The sequence below is a fragment of the Hirundo rustica genome, chromosome 1 (assembly GCF_015227805.2).
Source record: "Hirundo rustica isolate bHirRus1 chromosome 1, bHirRus1.pri.v3, whole genome shotgun sequence".
Classification (NCBI taxonomy): Eukaryota; Metazoa; Chordata; class Aves; order Passeriformes; family Hirundinidae; genus Hirundo; species Hirundo rustica.
In genome coordinates, this window is record NC_053450.1 from 106,672,024 (window position 1) to 106,689,904 (window position 17,881).

The 17,881-nt window shown below is 39.2% G+C and overlaps 1 protein-coding gene across 2 annotated transcripts in view; it reads left to right on the top strand.

Moving 5' to 3' along the window:
- The first annotated feature begins 377 nt into the window (after nt 1-377).
- PDCD6IP (programmed cell death 6 interacting protein) overlaps nt 378-17,881 on the top strand; it is a 29,785-nt gene continuing 12,281 nt past the window's right edge. For both annotated transcript variants that reach the window (XM_040060511.2, XM_040060521.2), the window contains exons 1-6: nt 378-710; nt 6,647-6,701; nt 8,459-8,528; nt 12,284-12,411; nt 12,999-13,152; nt 16,335-16,435. In XM_040060511.2, coding sequence (XP_039916445.1) covers nt 505-710; nt 6,647-6,701; nt 8,459-8,528; nt 12,284-12,411; nt 12,999-13,152; nt 16,335-16,435 — 714 coding nt within the window. In that variant the 5' untranslated portion in view covers nt 378-504. The remainder of the gene's footprint in view (nt 711-6,646; nt 6,702-8,458; nt 8,529-12,283; nt 12,412-12,998; nt 13,153-16,334; nt 16,436-17,881) is intronic.

Consider the following 17,881-nt stretch of genomic DNA (forward strand, 5'->3'; position numbering starts at 1 on the left):
AGGGTCTGTCCGGACAAGAGCAACCACGAGTGAAGTCAGCAGAACTCAGCAGACCCCAGACTCAAATGGAGGGAAGAACTGCGCCTGCGGATTAATCAGCACCACAGGCGACAGATAAAACAAGCAAATAGGAATTTGACTACTAATTAATAAGAAAGTTATTTAATTTAGAACCAGTAAACGCTGACGCCTTTATTTGTTAATATGCGTAAATAGCGTAAAGTTTTGATGACCGGCGAACCCGCCTTTCGCGGGTCACCACCCGCCCCCTCAGTTTGCCCCGCCCAAGTCGTCGCTCCCCTCAGGAGCCGCTCCCCTCAGGAGCCGCTCCCACAGCGCTCCGCTCCCGCGGGCGGTGCCGGGAGAGCGGCGCGGGAGGCGGGACAGGGCGCGCGCGTGCGCGGCGCTCCCGGAAGCGCGGCGGCGGCGGACCGGGAAGGGGAGCCCGAGGCTGCGGCGAGGAGCGGCGGCGGCTTTGCCCGCCCGGCGGCGGCGTCGGCGACCATGACGAACTTCATCTCGGTGCAGCTGAAGAAGGCCTCGGAGGTGGACCTGGCCAAGCCGCTGAGCAAGTTCATTCAGCAGAGCTACCCGGGCGCCGAGGCGCAGGCCGAGCACTGCCGCGCCGCCGAGGAGCTCAGCAGGCTCCGCAAGAGCGCGCTCGGCCGCCCGCTCGACAAGCACGAGAGCTCGTTGGAGACCCTCCTCAGGTAGGGCTCCCCACCCCCGGCACCCCGCCTTCTTCCATCTCCCACAGCCCTGACTCCTCGCGGGGCCCGCCGGCAGCTCCGGGCCCTGGGCGTGGCGGAGCCGGAGCCAGGTGCGGGCGGGCCCAGGTGTGGGCGGCCTCTGCTGCCGGGAGGAAGCGGCCGGGGCTGCCGGGCCGGCTCCGGCGGCCTTCGGGGTGCAGGCTCCCCTGCTCTCGGGTGTCCTGTAGCATCCCGAAGTCCCGGGCCCTTGGCCGTGCCGCTCGGGTGTCGTGTGGTGTCACATGATGGCAGCGCAGGGCGGGGGAGGCCTTGTCACCATCAACATCCTCTTTCCAGTGTTTGTGTCGTGCCAGTAGCTTTTAGATGTAGGTAGAAATTGTAAAACCACAGAGCGCTAAGGGTTTGGAAGAGAGCTTAAAGATCATCTAGTCCCAGCCGCCCCCCTGCCATGGGCAGGGACACTTCCCTCCCAAACCAGATTGCTCAAGGCCTTATCCCGCTTGGCCTTGAACAGTATCCAGGTTGGGGCATCCACAACCTCCCTAGGCAAGTCCCTGTGCCAGTGCCTCACCTTCACAGAAAGAAGTTTCTTCGAATGTAAATTTCCCCTCTTCCAATTTGTACCTATGACAGACCGTTTTGTTTTCCATAGAGGGTTGGTGTTTCTTTCTTTTCAGTGTTACCTTTTGCTATTACAGCTTTCTTTTCCTTTTGAGTTCCGTGTGTGGGTTTGTTTTTGTATTTTGTTACTGGCATGATTTCCTTTTGTTTTCTATCTTTAGCAGCTTCTTAATGTATTTGCAGAGTCACATCCTTTCTTTTTTTTCTGCTTAACACAGTTAGTTTGCTATCAGGAAGTTTAATGGGGTCTCTGTGGTGGTGGAGTTACCATAGGTTAGATGAGCAAAGGATTCATCTGTGTCTTCTGCCCAGTGAAGTGCATAAAGCCTGCATTAGGACTAACAGCTCCATTGTCCAGACAATTGTCCTATCTCTCTAAAATGCTTATGGATTGCGGTATGGGGAAGAAAGAGAAAGAGCTACTGGAGAGGGTCCAGAGGAGGGCCACAAAGATGATGAGGGGTGTGGAGTATCTCTCTTATGAGGAACTGGGCCTGTTTAATCTGGAGAAGACTGGAAGGGATCATATTAGTGTAGTTAAATACCTCAGAGGCGAGTTTTAAGAAGACGGTGCTCATCCTTTCTCAGTGGTGCCCTGTGACAGGATGAGGAGCAATGGTCAGAAGTTAAAACATCAGAAGTTGTACCTCAAGGAAGAAATTGTTTATGTTGAACGTGACAGAGCATGGGAACAGGTTGTCCAGGGAGGATGTGGGGTCTCTGGAGATGTTAAAAATGCACCTAACAAGTGCCTTGTTAAAAAGAAGGCAAGTTTTGTGAAATAAGCCACTGATGATTTTTTAGCATATCATTGAGTATTTGGTCTGTAAAATCTCTGACTCTACTGATTGTCTTTTACAGTAGCTTTGTTGTTCCCTGTTCTATTTCTGTCTACCGCTGTATATGCTTTTGAAGGTACTCGTGTGAAATTGTGAGCATCTGTGAACTGAAAGAGGGACTTTGCTAGCCAAATTGAAAAGCATACTATTATGATCCCTTGCATGCTGGAATTGAGCTTCCTTTTCTGAAGGTGCCAGTCAGGTTTGTTGTTAGTCTCTGTCTGAAATCCCTGTTTGGTCCAGCCACATTGTGCGACTTCACCCTAGCAGTTGCTCTGCAGCACTAGGAGAAGGCAGCCCACTTTTCAGTTCTGATCCTTACACCTTTTCTGGAAGGCAGAATGTACGCGTGGCATTCTGAGCAACTTGAATGAGTTCAGTGGAGGGTCAGATGAACATCAGAGCTGGTGCAAAATAAGTAAAAGTAGTATTGCAGAAAGCCAGGAGGCTGAGCAGGACCTCCCTATTTCAGAGCCAGCAGATTATTAAATGAATTTATCCATAGTTATGCAACTTTACCTCAGGTTTTCCACTTGGAATTGTACAATTACCAGCTTTGAGCCAATTCCACATGTAGTGATCTGTTCCCTCTGCTGGGGATTGGTGATCAGCACATGAATTTAGCTGGCCCAGATGCTGTTGCAGTACATTGGAGCTGTTGATGTGGCTCTGAACTGATGTAACCTGAAGTGATAGCCCTCCCATGCAGAAATTCTTCTCTTAAAGCGTCTGTGTTTTTAATTGTGTTGCTTGAGAATATTTGTTCCTTCTATAGTGGAAGTGAGATAGGATGAAGGTCTGAATTAACTGTAAGTTAGAGAAGGTAAATCAATCAGATGTATGTTTTCCCTTTTTTCTTACAAGTTAGGAATGTTTGGTCCATGTCTGACCATTCACATTTGTTACAGTTGCTAGAAAATAAGTTTGCTCTCACTCTGTAAGAATATTCTGACATGTATTATTTTAATTATTCTGTAAGGCACAGTTATTTTAAACAGTCTGCACATCCAGAAGTTTGAAGTATCTGGCTGAGATATACAAGTGCCTAAACGGTTTGTGTTTCCTCTGAAAATCTCCTTGCCTCTCCAACTTCCAGTGTTTTCCTGTTGGTATTTAAGAACACTACTCAGTCTTAATGCTTAATTTTATTGAAGTTGGAGTTTAAAACTTTGTTGGTGAAGTAAGGTTAGAAGAATTAATTAGAACATGGCTACCATTTGCCTAGTTTTGCTTGTGGCTTTTTATAGACCATAATACCATGTAGAGCATTGTAGACCATTTAACTCTTAAGAAATGAGGGATTAGTCTTCTGCTATCTAATCTAGGATTTGCTCATGGTTTTGTAATTTCTAGAAGCCTTGTTTTGCTGAGTAATCACTACAAACTTTTTTTTTTTCTTGTATGGAAGAAATGAACTCTGTTGCAGCCACGTTTTGCTATAGACAAGTATTGACCAGTAAAGCTTGAAAGAGTGCGGTGTGTGGTTGTTCAACTGCTGAATGCAAATGCTTCTCTTGGAGAAGCATTTGAGACAGACCATGCCTCTTTTCACTGGGTAACTGGGAAAGATCTCAGCCTGCTTCCAAGCTTTCTTTGTTTTGTGAGAATCTGAGTGCTCTGAAGGTGATGTAGGTGAGCTTGGTACAGATGTTTCCCCTTAAATTCCATCATAGCAGATTTGATTTAGTGATTTTTTTTTTTTCCTTTTTTTAGTTCTGGATATAATTATAGCTTCAAGGGATTCCTTGCTGCCTCCAGTATTAAAGATAGCCTGGACTTAATTTCCTTTTCTGGAGACATGGAATATTGGTGCAAGTTTAATTACTTTAATTTTGCTAACAACTCTTGCAGTTGTTTTTAAAAAAGAAAATCAGGAAAAAGAAGGGAGGTGGGGGAGAGCATAGTTTTGTTTTGAATGCTCAAATTCTCTTAGGGCTGAAAGTTGCAGTTGTGGTTTCCAGCTGTGAGTTCAGGACTGTGATTGTTATCTTGAAGAGCAAAGACAGGTCTTTGGTCTTTTTGATGTTCTTCTGAATGAGATTTTTCTATATGATTCTTTGGAGGAGACACAGTATTTGACGTTAATGTAATACATATATTTTAGTTAAATTCTAATCTGAACCTTGACTTCCTACTTATTTGATGGCAGTTTTTTACTAGCATTTAGGAATGTATAATACTGGTTTTGATGAGAGATTGCTGTATTTTGAGCACTAGAGCGGTGTTGCTGACGTGTGCCCCCCCCTTTCACTGCTGCAGTTGTAGTTCCTCACTGACACAGCCAAACACAACTCTCCTCTGTGTTTTACCCTGTTCTCTGTATCTTGATAGTTCAAATTACTGTAAATTGAGTTTTAAATTACACCTTTTTATTTACTGTCATCTTTTGTGTGTAACTGACTTGTGCATCCATTATGACTTTTCCTTCTGTAGTTACTTTCTGGTTTTGTACTGATAGTTTTGTGCTGTTTTGTGGTTAACATCTTAATTTACCATTTTTGTATGTTTAGTTTTATGGATACTGTTATATTTATACAATTTATATTTACAAAGCTAAAAAGCTTTGCACAGTTGTGTTCTGGGATTTTTTTTTTTTGTCTGCAGAGTTTTAAAGAGCTCTTAAATCTTGAGTAGAATTTCAAGTTCTCTAATAAGAAGAAATAACATCACATGCTTAAAATAGTAAAGGAAACAGTAACATAAATTCTGAACTTTTTTAAAACCAACCAAACAAAAAGCCCTATTTAGGAGGAGTATACACCTCTGTCTTATTTTGTCTGTGGTTATGTTGACACAAAGAATAGTCTGTTTGCAGGGAGCCAACGCTTGGGCACACCCAGCTGTACAAGGACATTTGACAAGCTTTGCTCCTTTACTCCATCCTCATGGTAGATGAGGACAGTGTAATCGTGGAATGTGGGAAGACAGCTTGGCTTTAGTGATGGCTTTTGGTTAAGAAATTAAATTGAGTTGTCTCAAAAGGAGATGGCTTGCAAAGTCTCCTTTTCTTTGTGATACTGTGTGAAAACAAGTGTGTTGAGACAAAGGCAATGGAGGAAGTATATTTATATATAGATTGCAGTGATCATCAGGACTAGTTAATATTTTAAACTATACCTTTCACAAAGTTGGTAAGTTGTTTAATCTTGATTAAATTGCCATCAGAGTAAATATTTGCAGACTTTTTTTTAACCCTACAAGTAATTTCTTTCAATTCAGTTATTGATGGAAGTCCTGTTGCTGTTGTAGATTATTGTAGTTTTTGATATGACTTGGTATATTGTGTCTTAAATTGCAGTGTCTCAGTTGAAGTTAGAAACCTGTAGTCTGATATACACTGGCAAATACAAATAACTGAAGAATACATGAACACTATTTTTATTGTATGAGTTTTGAAAATTCTTCTTGATTTTTTTAAACAAATGTTTATTGTCATACATGGGTCTTGTACATGCATCTCCTCTGTTGAGATCAGTATTTAATAATGTAAGGAACCAGGAACAACATTAGTCCTATTTCACAGACTGTGAAAGCCATTACTGCAAGGTGTTTTGTGTATTGGGGCATTAAATTCTTTATGAAAAAAATCGCCCAATATAATGCTGAGCACATACCTGTATGGCCAGTGCTGCAGGAAGAGTATAGGAAACAGGCTTCACATGTGATGTGTTGTTAGCAGTTTAAAGGTTTCATGTGCTGCATCCAGCCTGTCATGTTTAACAAATGGTGCAGGTATAGGGCACCACTCAGGAAAACATTGAATTCCTTACTGTTGCCTGGATAGATTATGTGAGGGACTATGCTATACTCAGTAGATTATCTTTCTGGCATCCTTTCCTAAACATCTTCCACTGTGGCTAGACAAAATATTGTCACAGAGGAATTGTGGGTTTAATTCACTGACTACTAGAATATATTCCATTGAAAATTAGGTGTACAACTAAATAATTTTATCAATGATAAGTCTCTTCAGTTGGTACTGTACAAGGCAAATGGCATCTGTTTCAAAGACATTGAAACTGGGTTATAATGTTCAGATCAGGAGAGTACAGTGTAGCATGTAAATATTATGTTAAATGCTGTTCTTAATTTACTTTTGCAGTGTGACTTAATGTACTCATTGTCTGCCTGTATGTATACAGGGACTCCTTTGCATGGTACTCTTTTCTAATCCAGCATCCATCAGGTAATGATACCTGGATTAGCTTTGCCTGTGATACTATTTTACTTCTGACTGTGTTATCTGTGGAAAACTACCTCCTGCTGAACTTGTTCCTCTACTGAAAAAATCCCTTTCAGCAGAAATTGTCCGTCCTGCAAATCCTCCATTGCTACAAATGACTCTCTTAACTTAATTGTGTGTAGGATTTCTGTGCCCCTCTCCCTACCTTATATGCCAGTTTAATAAACCCAAACTATTAATTTTATTTATCTAATAGCTGTGTGCTCCTTTTGTCTTTTCTTTTTTTTTTGTAGATACTATGATCAGCTGTGTGCAATTGAACCAAAGTTTCCATTCTCTGAAAATCAGGTAAGAAGATTACCAAACCAGTTACTGAATCATGGCACCCTGTGATATGTGACTTCCAAGCCTGTACCTAATCCTCTAACGAGTACTTTTATTGAAGAAGACATCTAATCTCTCTGAGCCTTATTTTCCTAATCTCTGTTTATTTTCTAGTCAGTGCTCACGTACATTCTGTGTTGGAACTTCACCTCTGGTGGCCATAGTTGCCTTTGTTTTACAGCTTGAGAGACATTTTGTCTTTGGCTAATGAACACTGTGATCTAGGGCACCAAGAATTGAGCTGTGCTGATTCCTCTTCAGCTCTCTGCTTTCCAAGAAGTCCATTTCATACTATGTTCTAAAGGATTTTGAATTTGTAATTTCTATGGGAAAACCTATAGAAATGGATGGAACATGATCTTTGTATTTTGAAGCAGGATAGATGTTTCCTCCCTAACAGTTAACAGAATAATCCATTTAAGAGCTCATCACTTTATTCCTTCCTCTGCATGACACAGTTTTTATGTAGGTATGGTGTTCCTTAGGGTTTGGGGTTTTTTCTTACCATATTTCTTTAGAATCATGTCTCTAGAATGAAATTCAGTTTAACTTCTCCCTATTGAAGGCTTCTAAAGGTGGAGACTGGAATAGATCTGTGGGCTTCTGTATTATGTTGGAAAAAGTTGTGGGTTTTCTTTCAATGTGTTCACAAATATGACAGAATTTATATTTCTTTATCACATCAACAAATCATACTTAAATGGTAATATTATGATTAAAAGGAAAAATTTCTTTCGGTCTCACAGGTTGTAAGTTATTTTAAGCTGTTTCTAACTTCTACATAAGTTTTACATGTGGCTACATTCACTTGCAGCCAAGAACTACACATTGGTTTTCAGTGAGCCAATCTTTTGCTATGGTACCTACAAACCCCGAGACAAGGAAAACTGGAACAAGATCTGCATGTCTGTAAACTGTTCCACCTAAGGAGAGAAGTAGTCAGTGGAAGCAGCAATGCAGCTGGGAAAGCAGAACATTCTGCACTAGCACTGCTGCTAGAGGAAGATACACTATCAAGCAGGAGGGGGTTGCTCTTTCTAAAGTAATTCTCCCCAAGGACTTTAAACTGAAGAAGTTTGTCATCTTTTCTGGTTTGGTAACAGTTGCCAACAATTACTTTATCAGGTGAATAAGGAATAGAATTGAGGAACTTGAAAGCAGACTCTATAAAGTATTTGCATTGCCTCTAAAGTATATGCTAGAAGTATAAATAAAATGCATTGTTTCTACCTGCGTTCTCTTTCCTGAGGGCATTTCCTGATAATGCTGCTATTGAATTCACTCATATTAATGAGTGGATTTTAGTATTGCACAACAGATCCAAATACATGGGTAATTTGGCACACTGGAAACTGCCTGGTTGGGTGGTTTCCTTAAACTGTGATTATATCAACCCATCAGTCTTACTGGGAGATGAGTATCTTGTTTGGAAACAAATTTACCTGTTGCTCAAAATATGAACAGGGCTGAACAATAATTCTGAGAATTTCTGTCTCATCTCCTTTGAAATGTTTTGAGCAAACTAACAGGAAGGAAAAAATGTAGCATAATTTTGTTTTGACTACTTCTTCATGATTTTCCGAAACTTCCAGAATGTTTGTATTGAAGTGAATGAAATGTTTTATGCAATTAGAAGTTAAAGGCTAAATACATAAATTTGGGGTATTTTAAGATTATATTTGATTTTAGAAGTAAAGATCTTTCTTTTTTGCAACTTCCAGGTCTGTGTAACATTTACATGGAAAGATGCTTTTGATAAAGGATCACTTTTTGGAGGATCTGCCAAGTTGGGTATGTGAATGTACCAAAAAATCAAGTATTAATGATACTAAACTTGGAGAATATTTTTGTGTAGTAGAATTAATATTCTTCCTAGCATTCTCAATATAGCTTTCAAATGAATTCAACTATACTGGTAACAAATGAATCACTTCAACATTGATAATAAACAAGTAAGTACCATGCAAAGAATTTTTACAAAATTGAAATTTTAGATTAGATTCCAGGGGCACAAATAGGTGTGCAGTCTGATCGTAGTTGCACTGCTAGTCTGCTTCTCAGATGTTTTCTGGGAATGACTCCCAGTTGATACTAATCAAAATTGTTCGTGTTAACAATTTTGGGTAATGCAGCTCTTCATGTTATAAATGAGTAAGATCATTATGAAGTGTGTTTATGTGTGAGTGAGTCTGCTCCAGAAGGGGAGTGATGGTAGCTGACTTCAGTAGACTTGATACCACATTTTGTTACAGGGAATAGAATTTTTTTTCCTGTGCTCCAAAGTTACTCTTCTATCACTTCTTTTTGAAATCTTTTCTTACGGATTTGAACACTTGGAAGGAAAAAAATGGTATTTTTTCCCATAAACATAATGAGTTTGAGTCTGATTTGTTTTAGTCATAGAGGGACAATTCTGCACTACAAATACAGGGTCATGCAATGGATTTGGGACATTTGCCAGTATAGAAGTAAGATCAAATCCTTTTGAATAAGTGAGGAGTGGTTCAGTCGTGTGTCATCATTCTTTAGTATATTTTCATTTATACCCAAGTGTCCATCATGATCAGCATTGCAAGATGACCATTGTAATTTTGAAGTTCCTGACAAAGCATGAAAAAATGTTTGAACTTTACTCTGGTTTTATTTTTATTAAAGTTTTTCCCTATTTTATACAGCTCTCTGTTAGCAACTACTGGAAATCTTTGCAGTCTTCTGTGTTCTGAATACACATGCTAACAGTTATGCTTATATGAACTGTGTCTGTAACAATACACCACATACCTGTGCATACTCAGGTGATCCTTGCTTTGTGTTTCAACTGTTCTAAGAAGGCCTGGATAATTGGAAACCTTTCTGAAGATGCTTTGTTTTTAATTTTTCTTTTTCTGGTTTTTTTTTTTTTTTTTTTTTCCTCAGAATTTGGTTTGTTCTTTTTTCTTTGGGCCTAACATTTAATGAGGATTGAATCTGTTTCATTGTAAAGTTCAGAATATTTAGTTATGATGTAAGCATAGTCTGTGAATCACTAGAGGTCTGTAATTGCGAGAAAAAAAATCAGTAACCATAACAATGATAATTACCATAAGAATTTGAATAAATGTGATGTTACTGCAGCTTGAGGAAGCTTGCTTGTCTGCAGTTTAATTATATACTAGTCTAAATAATCTGTGAGGTAGATGGCCAGAGATTTATGCAGCAGTCTGTGTCAAATGTCAAAGAAGTTTCTAACTGAGATGTGAGTAATGCTCAGTTAACACGCAATGGGATAAGGGTAATTTTGAAACTTTAAAGCAGATCTTGGTGGAAGGAAATTGACAGAAAGACATCAGAATTGGTGGTGAGGTTTGTCAGTGTAAAGCAAAGCTATCAGTAATCAAGGAAGCAAAATTTCTTTTGACTTCTAAGAGGAGTTTCCACATAGAAATTCAGCATAAAACTCCTGAGACTTCCATGGCAGCAAGATGCAGGGATGTGACTTGAGAGTTCAGGGCTGTGGTGCCGAACTGTTTGCTCCCCACCTGAATCCCAAGTCTGTATCGCAGCGGTGGCTGACAGATACTGTGGCTGCTTGTAAAGTGACCAAGTTCACAGCATGACATGTAATCTGAAATATGTTGACTAAGTTAGTAGGTAGTGCCATAAACAGATGAGCCTGTGGAAAATCTGTATTGCTATAGTAAATCACACTTGTGGTGCAGTCCAGAGTATAAAATAATTCTTCACTTCAGGAGCTTTGAAGTTGTATTTTCTTTCCTGTCCTGTGTTTTAGTCTTTTAAAAGTTAAAACAACTTTTGTCTGAGTTCAAGACCTTATTCTTAGAAAAATTATGGAAAATAAACTTACAGAAGGGAGATTATGTAGGTAAAATAGTGACTGTGACAGTGTAGCTCATTTGGAAACAAATGGGAAAAATGGCTTGTCAGATTTAGGCTTGCTTGTTGAAAACCTAGTGCAGGTTAGTGAGCACTAACATAGAAGCTTCAGAGAGGTGTCAGATAAATATGTAGCTGTTTAAGGTGCCTGAATGTCAGTGAAATGAAACAAATGTACATGTTTAGTACCTTCATGTTATAAGGATAGCTGTACCTGGGTTTGCGAAATTGAAAATTCACTATTTGTCGCTTCTGTATTCTCCAAGAGAACAGTCTAGTCATTTTTTGACACTGATAGGAGACTAATATCTACAGTATTTGTTTTTTTAAGCACTTGCATAGGGCAGCTAAACTTTTAGAGGCAATTAATATTCAAAATGGTTCCTGTTCAGGTATTTCTGGTTCTAGAAGAGTGGGCTCCATCCTCTGGGCCTATGAAGAACTGCAGGAGTCACTTCTGCACAGTCTACACTGCTGTCTAGTGAGATCAAGTTTTAATTAAGTAAATCATTAACTGTTTCAGCACATGTATAAAGAAGATATTTTTCAGCATTTGCAGCCTGAAACAATAGCTTTAAAAGTGAAAAATTACCTACATTTGAATAGATAGAAAACAGAACATGTAAAAGTCTTTGTAATTGGTCAGTTATTGCAAAGTGATTATTGTGTGCAAGTTCATATTTCAGATCACAGAATTTCACAGAATCACAGAATTTTTTTAGGTTGGAAGAGACCTTCAAGATCATAGAGTCCAGCCCATCTCCAATACCTCAACTAGACCATGACACCAAGTGCCATATCCAGTCTTTTTTTTAAACACATCTAGGGGTGGTGACTCCACCTCCTCCTCGGGCAAGCCATTCCAGTACTTTATCACTCTTTCAGTGAAAAACTTATTCCTAATATCCAGCCTATAACTCCCCTGTCACAGCTTGAGACTGTGTCCTCTTGTTCTGTCCATTGTTGCCTGAAGAAGGAGACCAACCCCCAGCTGACCACAGCCACCCTTCAGGAAGTTGTAGAGAGTGATAAGGTCACCTCTGAGTCTCCTTTTTTCCAGGCTAAACAACCCCAGCTCCCTCAGTCGTTCTTCATACAGCTTGTGCTCCAAGCCCTTCACCAGTCTTGTTGCCTCCTCTGGACACGCTCAAGCATCTCAACGTCCTTCCTAAACTGAGGGGCCCAGAACTGGACACAGCACTCAAGGTGCAGCCTCACCAGTGCAGAGTACAGGGGCAGAATGACCTCCCTGCTCCTGCTGGCCACACCATTCCTGATCCAGGCCAGGATGCCATGGGCCCTCTTGGCCACCAGGGTGCACAATTCTGATGACCACTTGGTAATGCTTCAAGAGCCAAAAAGCTGCACTTTATATAGAAAGACTTTGAAATTATTTTATATACCTTTTTATGCTACTGCTTTTATGCTTTGTGTCACTTTGTGTAGTTGTTCACATGGAAACATTCCGTGGTAGTACTAACTTAGTTTTGTAAAGCCTTCAGAATGAAGATGACTTCAACTTGAGAAGTTAAGTAAGATTGAGGGTTTGTTTGTTTTTACTTGAAGCTGTTGATACCTTTACTGGTAATAGTAGTGTTGGCCTCATCTGTAGGATGCTAGAGAACTGAAGCTTATTTCTTAACAATCTGGCTAACTGTCTGTCCTGCCTGCAGCTCTGGCAAGTTTGGGATATGAGAAGACCTGTGTTTTGTTCAACTGTGGAGCACTGGCAAGCCAAATTGCAGCAGAACAGAATCTGGATAATGATGAAGGACTAAAAGCTGCAGCTAAGCACTATCAGGTACAGAGGCTCCCTACTCTGCTTATGAATTCAGAATTTGTATTCTTAAAACATCAAACTAAGTATCTCTCCATTTTAAAACTATATATGCATATATAAAAATATATATGTACATATTTTTCTGCTCTTAATTGCAAGGATGGATTGGCTGGGTACCTGGTCTAGTCTCATATTTGTTTATCAGATTTGGAGGGTATAATTCTGTAGAGTTCCCCATACTTCTTCTCTCGAGTGAATTGGTAACTAAGCCTTTAGATTAAGATTTAATCATTTTAGCTAGTATAATTTTTAGTTTTCACAAGTATTACAGTAATAATCTTTTACTTCTTTCTGGAATGTGTTAAAATCTTAAGCTGTTAGGTGTAACCAAAATACCATTATTTGTAGTCTGTCATGGTAAGTGTCTCATTGTAAGTGGCATTGTAAGAGCAAGAGGACACAAGAAGTTTTTTCTAATGGCTAAACAATAAATGGGAGACCTTACACCAAAGCAACTTTTTCTTTGTATTTTTATATGTATTATATTTGTTAGTGAGAAAATGTATATGAAAAGAATGGATGATGATGTATTATTTTGTTTTGCTTAGTTTGCTAGTGGTGCTTTTCAACACATTAAAGACACAGTTTTGTCAGCCTTGAATCGAGAACCTACAGTGGACATCTCTCCAGACACAGTTGGGACTCTCAGTCTTATTATGCTGGCTCAAGCCCAAGAAGTCTTTTTTTTGAAAGCAACAAGAGGTATATTTTAGTTTTTGGCTTGTGTATTTAAGTGCATGTTACAACTTCCCCAAAAACTTAAATGTGTTTTAAGTTAATAAGAGCCTGTTAAGGGTGTTTCAGAAGTTTTTATGTTTGCCTTTTCTGATTCACCCCATGCTCCTTGCAGGTCATTAAAGACAAAATACAGATCTCCCTTAAGAATTTGTCTAAGGTTCACCTGACAGTGCAGTTCTCCTACCTGATTTTTTTATGTCCAAAACCATTAGTTGTCATCTTTACAAATTATATTACTGGATTGTATTTTTCCCTTCTCCCCTTGAAAACAAGAGGCATTCTCTGAAAGAACTGAGAGTACTAAAAATGATGGTTAAGGGGTTTTGCAAATACTCCCCTCTTCCTCTGTGTAGGGAGTGATCTTATGAGAATTTAGAAAGAAATGACTGTGCTAGAAACAAAGGAGATTTTTCTAAGAGTTGAAGAGAAACAAATTCTGTTTGATTGCTCCTGCTTTTAACAGAAGAACTCTTTGACCAATGTCTGGTTGATCTTGGAAAGGGAAAATTTGCAGGTAGAACAAAAAAATCATTTCTCTAGATGTTAAGGGTTGATTGTGAAATACACATTCAAAGTCTAGCTATCTTAATACAACTACTAGAGAACTTAGGCTTCAAAGAAATTTTCAGGGGAATGGTACTATCTTTGATACGAAGTTTCTTACTCTTCTCCCCTTCTCTGTTGAGAAAAAGTTGTTTAGAAGTTACAGATACTTAAAAGTAGAACTAAGGATGTAGAGGTCCAATATGACTGCTCACAAATGGTTCTTTTCTGACATAATTTGGAATACTTTGGAGGAAGATGTAGGTTATCTTAACTGTGCTGTTTCTTGTCTTCACAGGGAAGATCCCTGAAAATTCTTGTAGTTTTCTGCCTTCAGGCGAATCTCAACAAGAAACTGTCCTTCAACCAGCTGATAAATTAATGTTTGTTCTTTGTCATGCTGGTAGTAGTATTTTAGTCTCTGGCTCTTAGGACATTGTTTTGAAATAAATTTGTACAACAAATGCCTGAAACGTTTCCTTCAGGAATGGAGCAGGTGCTTCTCTCATTCTGTACGACAAATAGGTTGTCACTGTCTTGATTTCTTCTTTTCCAAAACATGAAGAAAACAAAACAAGGCTAATCCAAACCCTAGACGTCCCCAGTGAACTGAAGATTTTTGTGATTGCTCCAAAGACCACAAGTCTCGCAGTGTTTGAAGGACAGTAAGGTTAACAATCATCTGATTATGCAGGCTGTAGATTTTGCTGTATTTAGGTTCTTTTCTCTGGGGGGAAAGATATTTTGTGAAGAATCGTGTTTGACAACATGATTAACTTCAAAAACCTATTTTTCAAGCGCAAATTCTTCAAAGTTAGATTTCAAAACAGAAATTAAGCTTCTTGCTGCATTGACTATTTAACTTGGAATTTTCTGTGTTTTCTCTTATGTGAGATAGCCCATTTAACAACTTAACAGCTACAGTGGTATTTCTGGTAGAACTGAGTTTATCTAGAAGTTAAAAGAAAGCAGATGTGTTTGGCAAAAGCCAAATTGTTCAGTCACATAGAATTTCATTACATAACTGAAGGCCAGTTATTTTAATTTCTGAGCCTTTCCTAATGTTTTCTTTAAGTGTCTTTAAGTCTTAACATGTTTGCTGTTCAGAATCAATGAATATTTGCTTACATTGTAGCTGCAATATTTTAAAGATACCTGAGGAAAAACTAGAGCTTCTGAGGGTGAAAGATATGTTCTGAGTTGTCTGCATGGACAAATAAGTCTCCTCTAACATTTTATTAATGGAAATGTAGTTAATATGCCAGTATTTTTTCCTTTCCTAATGGTCCAGCTATAGGAAGGAAGATGCAACTACTGCACACTTGGTGGAGCTAGAAAGAAAAGTTATTCAGGTTTTTTGTGTGGTTTGGTTTTATTAAATATGTACTGCACCAGACAGGAACATACTAGTAAAGAGAAAAGGTGATATATCTCATAAGCTACTTTCTCCCAGTTTGTCCTCTAAAATCTGTTCCACGGTGAAAAGATCTTTCTGGCATACTTTTAAACATGTTTACCTCATAGAAGCTAAATATATTGTATCACAGCTCATGTCTGAAATGTTGTAGATAGATGTGTGAATAAGCTGGTGTGAGCAGACCGTTTGGGAGTTCTTTTGGTTGAATTTTGGCAGATAAGCATACTCTGCAGAATTCCTAATCTCCCCATAGTCCAGGTTCATGCTTATCAGTATGTCAATGCCTAAGATCACTGGAGTCAGCAGGTACTTATTTCTAAGGGCAGCTCTTTTGGGTGGGCAGCCAGTGTTTGCATTGATTGCCTGCCTTCTTGTGGAAGGCTGAATTGCTAGTGCAGGCTGGTGGTTATCATCATCTCCTTCATAAAAGGAGATAACCTCCAGCCTGCACTACCCATAGTGCCTACCTCCTTTGTAAAGGAGATAGAGAGTTGCAGAATGTTCCTATTCTTGCAGTTTTGGCTGCAGGAACAGGATGAGGGTGTGAGATGGGATACCACTGCAGATAGGCACATGGACTGATAGGAATTACTAGATACGACTTTGAGTAGCTGTAGTTGTTTATGTCTAGGAATGGTGTTTATATATTTGCTGTAAGCTATCACTGGTGTGGGCTTCAATGGAAAAGACCAGTCCCTTCTTCTCTATTGCAGTCTTTCAGAGTCCTGACATGGAACTGGGTTAGGAACAGATCCTGCTGAAAGTAAAACCTATTTTGCTAACTAGAGTTCAGCTAAATTCTTTGACTGCAGCTACACAAGTGCTTGTGCTGGCACAAGGAAGGGCTGGGAGCAGGTTGCCTGAGTTATGAGTGGGATTGTTGTAGCTTTTATTGGCAGCTTGCCATTGGTTTGAGGTAAAGCATCGCTCTTAATCCTGCATAAATGCTTGCAGCTTCCAAAAGATTTCTTGTACAACTGACTGGACCTTTGGTGTCGTGATTGAAGTAGAAATTCTGGAAACTGCTTCTGGATTCCAAGAGAGAAGAATGGGATCTCACCTTTGAGCTATAATGTAAAGCTGTACACTTAAAATGGAGTTATTGCTGTTTGAAGATGGAATAAATCAGTTGTAAAAACTGATGATGGTCTTAATTGTTCTTTGTTTTTTCTCCTTCTCCCCACAGATAAAATGAAAGATGGGATCATAGCTAAACTAGCAAATCAAGCTGCAGATTACTATGGTGATGCTTACAAACAGTGTCAATATAAAGATACTTTGCCCAAGGTTAGTAACTCATGGAAATAATGTGGGATATGTTGTTATTATGAATAACTGTTATTGTTGACTATATGCTTAATGAAAGATTTAAAATACATATTCTCAAGCTGACATATAGCTGCTTTTAAGTGAAATGAACCTGTAATTTGAAAAACAGTGAAGAATCGAGGGGGCATAAGAGTGCCGGGGTTTTTTTTAATAAGTAAGATCTTACTACATGAAGTGCATTTATTTGTAATGCATTTCATTAAAGTGAACATGAAATGGTTATGGTGTTATTTAAGGATGCTTTCTTAGAACTTAATGCCTTACTAAATCTGTTTTCAAGCTAACACTTTCTATTTGGGCTTAATTGGCTTCTTAGTCTCACTGTTTCCATGTAAAATTTGCTCTCATGTTGAGTACAGCATGAATACAGAGGTACTGTTCACTCACCTGTTTGTGAAAAACATGACTGGAAGTCAGTGTGTGTCTTCTGTCCTTCTGCCTTCTCTTGCACTACCCCAAAACAATCTTGATACTTGTAAAATGCCCCAATTTAATCTTGACAGTTCATTTGAATGCTGTTGGTTTTGGAAGAGGTAGAAAGATCTTTCTTGTGTTCCTTTAAAATTTCTCACATGTTGTTCATGATTATTTTTGACAGGCAGTGAGATATAATAAAGCCATTGTTTTATCTTTTGCTGTTGTGTACCTTTCTAAGCTGCAGATCTGCTCCTTGTTCCAGTTGCAAAGTAATCTGTCAAGTGATTATTTGAAGGAATGTAAGGTTTGGTGGTTAACACCAGCTCTGAGAACAGTCACATGTTTAGGAGTGTGACATCAAGGTTGATTGGATGCGTCAAACTCCAGTTGCATGGCCTTCCAGACAGCTTTGCCTTCTAAATTTACCCTTTTTTTAATGTTATTTTTCCATCTCTGGGGGAGCAGCAAGTTTGCACAAATGTGAAGAAGCAGGTCTTTGTATACTGAGGTCTTTAAAACATCACTCTGGTTTTCCAGTGCTCCTTGATTTAAGAAATAAAACAGTAAGGCCAAATCCTTGATCTAAGACCATGTCTGTATTGTGCGCTGCAGCGTAATGTTTTCTTCATGTCTTGGTTGGTACTCCTGCAAAGATAAGTGCATTTATATAAAGTCTAAAAATGACTTTAAAGTTGCTTTCCATGTCAGTAGTTACTGGTCTTCTTTATTTGTTCTTTCCTTTCATAATTGTAGTTGCTTTCTTGGTAGGCCTGTTGCTGTTTTAAGTGTAATTACTTTGTTTAATTAAAAAACAATCAAGCCAAAAAACCCCTAGAAGACCTATCTTTCCACTTGCCTCTTATTTCTTAAGAATACGGTCTTGGCTTTGTCTGGGGGTATTTGGGTATGTTCTTGCAACTGTCCTTTCCACTACATGCATGCATTTCTTATCTTTGAAGTAAATGTTGTGACTTCATGGCTTGAATT